Here is a 5811-nt window from a genome sequence, read left to right as displayed (position 1 = left end):
GAGAGAGAGAGAGAGAGAGAGAGAGAGAAGAAGAAGAAGAGAGGAAGGCCATCGAACACGACCACCGATGGGAGTTTAGTATATGCTACATGGGTCCGATCTTTGACTAGCTGTGGTGGTGCTGTCAGTGTTATTTGGCTGTACGGTGAAGCCGAACGACGAATCCTCGCGATTTGACCAGTGTGCACGAGTTCTCGAGGAAAGGAGAGGAAAGGGAGAGAGGAAGAGGAGACGAAGGGTAAAAGTGTGAGAGATCGGGAGAGGAAAGAATGGAAAAGGAATCGGGAACGGACGTTGGACGTTGCTCTTGATCTCTGTCCAAGGGATATTGGCCGTCTCGTTCCGCTCCTTTTTTTTTTTTTGGCCTCGTATGAGATACCGGCGGAAGAGTCTCGGTGCACGAGTGCCTTTCCCGTCGAGCGAAGGAATATAGCGAAGGAGGAGGCGGAGGAAGATTCTGTTGTCCTTGAAATTCGATCCCCGCGCGAGGAGAATGAAAGAAAGCGGTTCCACGAATTTCCATGCGCATCGTTGAGGTCGAAGGAGAGTTTTGTTCGGTGGCAAGGAGCGATGAATGAATGAAACCCGTCACGTGCTATCTCGAGGTATTGAATAGAATTCCTGGACACTGGAGATAAGGCCCTGATTGTATTTGGACGTGTCTCGGTTAATACTCGAACGAACGAGCGATGAACCCAGGAATCCGTACCTGATCACAACGAAAACCGCAATTCAACGAACAGACTTAGGCTGAAAGTGCGAGATTGAACGCGTTCGTAGTTTTCTAGACAGAGTAGATGTGTTCGAGTGTGAAACGAAATAATACGAGATAATACGATCGCGCCGATCACCGAGAGAAGCCGATTCGTTTCAGTCGAGTCGACGCTCGCAGGTTGCCGTCGCTCGCCGCAACTTGCTCCTCAGTTTCTCCGTTCGACGGATCCCCGGCTTCTCCGCCTTTACAACGAAGATAAGTTAAATTTACGTCGCTCGTAATTCTAATATCTATCGACGAACCATCATTTTCCACGGCATTGTCAATGATGGAGATCTATGAAAACACTTAGAACCGGTGACGGGTTCCCCGGTCAGTAATCTTCGCTTTATTACAAGTCGAGACTCGTTGTATATTTTAGAAAATCAACTTTGAACCGCTCAATTAGCTATCGTTTCGTAGCAAGCCTATCGAAGTAGAGATCGATTTCCTTTTCCTATTCTCGAGTCAAGATAGAGAAATATGCGAGTGCTCGCCGCAAACCGTCGGATCTCGAGCAAGCGTTGTGTCAAGGCCTAGCCACGCCGATAGCCTCGTTCTTTTCTATTCCTCCTCGTTTCGCCGTACAGAAAGAGAATCGTTCCACAATTTTTGATCGTCCGTAAACGATCGAGTAACGGTTCGAACGAAACCCAACGAATTCGAGCCTTTCTCCAACGCTCGGAATCTTAGAGAGAGAAAGAAAGAAAGAAAAGAGAAAAAAAACAAAAGTTCCTACGAATCGAGGCTCGATCTCGATACGAAACAGCAACGAGAAAACAACTATTCGAAACTATTTGATCGAATAGCTTGCCAGACGGAGAAACAACGATCTTCTTGAAACTTGTTCTTTCAACGAGTCAACGCTCAACATGCGCCATTGACCAGGGGGATTGGATAGAAGAAAAAAAAGAAGGATCGTTGCGACCGCGATATTAAACGATAAATCTCGATAAAAGGGAATAATGCCGTTTTGAGACGCGATAATAATCGGTGAGAAACGCAAAGATGCCGCAGCGATCGCCGTTCGCGATCCAGGAGCTGCTGGGGCTGAACGGTACCGGAAACGGAAGCGGTACCGATCGCGGCTCGCCCCAAGGATCACCGCCGGCCGGCGTCTCGGCCGTTTCTTACGCGCCCACGGCGCCTCATCACAAGCTATGGGACTACATGCCCAGCCTGACCAATCATCTGGGCAATCTGGGGAATCTTGGGAATCTGGGCAACCTCACGGCCTCGCGGATGGCCTATCTGAATGCGCAGGCGGCCGTCGCCGCTGCCTTCCTGCCGCCGCCCCACCCCCACCCCGCGCACCACGTACCGCATCATCAGGTACATCAACCGGGACAACTTCCGGCCTCACCGGCCGGTGTCAACGTGCATCCGGGTGCACACGCGCAGCATGTACTTCCGGGTACCGCAGTCACCGCGAACCATCATCAGCACAGTCCGAGTCAGCACACGCCACCCCATGGTGAGTTATCATCCTTAATATCATCCTTTCTTTCGCCTACGTTTACATCTTTGGATTCTTTGGACCGTTCAACCGGTCAATCGTGCGTCGATCGCGCGAAATTTACTCGAGCTAATTTAACAATTGATTAACTATTTCAAATGGTTTCGAATATATATATCAACATCTTATGGATAATTGTAACATTTACATAGGTCGATACCGATGATCGTTTACGTTATACAATGCAATGTTTGATTTTTGAATAGTGTTTACTTTAGAAGTTTGGACGTCTAAGATCTAAAGAATAAGACGGTATTCGGTATATATTTGGCTTGTATTGTATTCGTTGATGGTCGAGTTTCTCTCTCATTTTCCAAAAATTACGCATGCGTATGTTGTAAAGTTTATTTAAATGCGTGTTAGATTAAATGAGTATAATCAATTACGTACGTCTCTGTCGTTTGATCGAAAAATATTAGGAAAAATAATTTCGAGGCAACGATTACCTCGATTAACGAATTTCCCCGTTATTCAAACGTTTCGTTAAGATTAAATTGTAACGTTAATAATATCCAGATGGCTACCCGGCTCCCTTAATCAACGATCCCTTAGAAGAAAACTATAAACGCTTTTCCACGGGAAAATGGCTCCGTCGCGAATTTCTTATCGCTCGTTCCTTCCAACTGGAAGCTGGACCGGCGGAACAACATCGAGCCGCGTGGCGAGCGTTAATGCGTCATTATCATTAAAACTTGCCCCGTTTATTTATAGATGACGATTAAGATGACATTGTTTCCATCGAATCGTTTCGCTCGCGAGCCCCATTGTACTTGGACAATTATAACCGTACCATTTATTCCACGAATGGAACCTCTAACTGTTTCATTTTCATTCCGCTAAGGGAAGGGGGGAAAGGGGGGGGGAGGTAAGGGAACGAAGAATTGATAATTAATTTTACACAACAACCGTGCGCGTATTGTGACCGGGTAACAAGCGACCACTTCATTCAATCTTAACACCTACGTTCTCGTTAAGACCTACATCTTGGCCGAGGGTACGAGAAGAGAGGGTGGAAACGGATCCCCGTTGAAGGAAGAAGGAACAAGGATCTCGAGACCGCCGTCGTCGTTACATCGCGCCTCTCTCTCTCTCCTTACCTAGACGCGAATTTTTACAATAATAGTGAGCTGAACTTTTGAACGGAAGAGGAGACGTTGTGAACGGCGTTCCGCCACGCCGCTATACAAACCGCACTTCCTTTTACAACACGGTTGCTCCTTACACGGGTACACCGGGGGGTGTGCGCGAAAGAAAAAGAAAACCGAGAAACCAATTAAAAAACCGCGGTGCCTCGATTCCCGCTCCCATTGATCCCCCCTCCCTCCCCGTTCACGAACTGTTAACGAACGTTTGCAACCGATTCATTCTTCATCATCATCACCATCGATACGTCGACGTCGTAATAAAGCATTGATCGGCAATCAGGGGGATTGCTTTTCAACCTTTAGACAAGGATGAACCCTCACGTGTCGGTTGAAGTAAATTAATAGGCGTATCGTCGTCCCACCGTGAAACGAGCACTTAACGTGCCACTTACGGATATCATTTAACAGAGAGCCACTCAAGATCGTGTTACCGAAAATCGACGAGGCGACTTTCCTCGTCGTGTATCCGTCGAGTAGAGAATTCTCTCTCTCTCTCTCTCTCTCTCCCTATCTATTGTAGTTTGCCAGTTTTCGCCTATTTTTGGGAAAAAGGAACAGCTGACCAGAGCTTCACGCCTCGAAATGAAATCATTACGTCGATTTTACGTGCAAACAAGTCGAGTTTGCTCGATCAACAGCTGTGACCTATGATATCTACTCTATCTAACAACGGTTGTACAAATTGTATCTCGGGAATCTCCTCGAGAATTGGAAATTTTCGCGAACGCGGAAGAAAGGTAGATTTGAGATTGTTGGAACGGCAGAAGAAATCACTCGCTGTTTTACGGGGGATCAACGTCAGATACGTTAGATGAGTCGGAGAGAAAGAATAAGGCAAAGAAAGAGGGGTAGTGCCGGGGTGAGTGCACTGTGGGAATTGAATATTTTTGTCAGAATAATCCCCAACGTTATGAATAATTAGTGGTATAATGAGTTGAGTGTTGGGCAGACCTGCAATGTCTCACCAAAACACAAAGAACCTCGACAAAACGTAAAAATGGCCGCACTCGAGCAAACTGTTCTCAACTTCCATGGACGAAAGCTCAGGGTTTCGTTTATATAAGATTTTTTTTTTTCGCCTCTCTTTTAATTATTATACAGTCGCTAGTTTTTGATATACTAGTGTTCGTGTATGGAATCATTTGAGAAGAAACTTTGAGAAGAATTAATTAAGTTCGTTAACCGGTTAAAAAGAAGAAGTTGTACGTATAAGAAACTCGATCCATCTTGGAATAATTTACATAAGTTGAAATAGAAATTTTGATGAATGTAAAAGAGAAATATCGAAATGATTAATGGAATAAAACGACGTTTTATGGTCAAAATGATATCGCGATAATAAACAACGATGGTCGGAGCAGCGAGTAAATTTTATCCGTATAACGAATTTTTTGAGAACGATTTTCGGGTGTCGGGTTCCCGGTGCAGCACAAAGGATCTGCCCTTCCATTCAAACGTCACTCTAGCACCTCGTCTTACAGTACGCATTTATTTGGCGCACTTCATTCGTTCTTTTTGTCTTAAATCTTGGCCAGACTTAAAGACGAGAGCACAGACCGAGCAACCGCTCGATTTGTCCCCGATAATAATTATATCGATCGTCGTGAGATCGATTACGCCAAACGAAAATTGAAAATTTCGCAGGATCTGTCGCGTTGAATAGCCCTGGTCGATCAACGATCCTTTGTTCCCCTGATTCAGATAAATTCTCTGAAAAATTCGTGGTAAGAATATCGAACATTTGTTGATTCACGGAAATTTAAAATTTAGAGATCGAAGAGAAAAAGAAAGATATACGTAATAAGAGATGTATCCATTCGGAAAGCAAAACTTTCGCTTTCCGAAGAATCTTTAATTCTCTTATTATTCGAAAACGCACGGTATTTAAGGAGAAGAAGGATTTCCAGTAAGAAACGTGTTCGCACGCGTGGAGAGAAATTATAGTAGATCGACTAGAAGAAAATTGGCAACACGTAGGCACACCGGGGTGTAGGTATATAAGGATTAAATAGGCGATAGCGAGGAGGCGACGAATGTTCGGGGATGGTAAATGGCGTATGATCGATTCGCTTGGCACCAGCGCGTTAATCGGTGGTGGTGAGAAGGAAGGGGGGTCGGAATGCGGGAACTGTGCGGATCGCATTGTCTAAAAATTCCGAGATTCGCGCCGGTTCGCGTCGAGGCTTTGCCTTTCCACCGGCTCGTACACCGGCTCGTCTCTCCTCCTCGCTCCGCTTTTTTCGGTTCGTTTGAAGTTGGCAATCAACTAGATTGCCTATCAACGCCTGAGAAGTCTCCTTGCACACTCCCGTCGGTCCACTCCTTTTCTTGCTCCCACACACTCTCTCTTCCTCCGTCTCCCTCTCCCTCTCTATCGCACCCTCACACACGGCCAC

The 5811-nt window shown here is 45.8% G+C and overlaps 1 protein-coding gene across 4 annotated transcripts in view; it reads left to right on the top strand.

Annotated features, from left to right (window-relative positions):
* The window catches only part of LOC102679145 (visual system homeobox 2-like), a 72486-nt gene that overhangs the window by 16585 nt on the left and 50090 nt on the right, over nt 1-5811 (top strand). For 3 of the 4 annotated variants that reach the window (XR_004151916.1, XM_031515366.1, XM_031515367.1), the window contains exon 2: nt 1671-2228. Coding sequence is in view for 3 of the 4 variants with exons in the window: in XM_031515366.1 (XP_031371226.1) it covers nt 1763-2228 (466 nt within the window). In the remaining variant the exon portion in view is untranslated. Of the gene's footprint in view, nt 1-35; nt 2229-5811 lie in introns of those variants that run through there. The other variant, XM_031515365.1, reaches the window with a different exon arrangement.

This window comes from Apis dorsata, unplaced genomic scaffold, assembly GCF_000469605.1.
Source record: "Apis dorsata unplaced genomic scaffold, Apis dorsata 1.3 scaffold_68, whole genome shotgun sequence".
Lineage (NCBI taxonomy): Eukaryota > Metazoa > Arthropoda > Insecta > Hymenoptera > Apidae > Apis > Apis dorsata.
The sequence above is the reverse complement of the archived record's forward strand: the minus strand, read 5'-3'. Positions and strand labels throughout refer to the sequence as shown.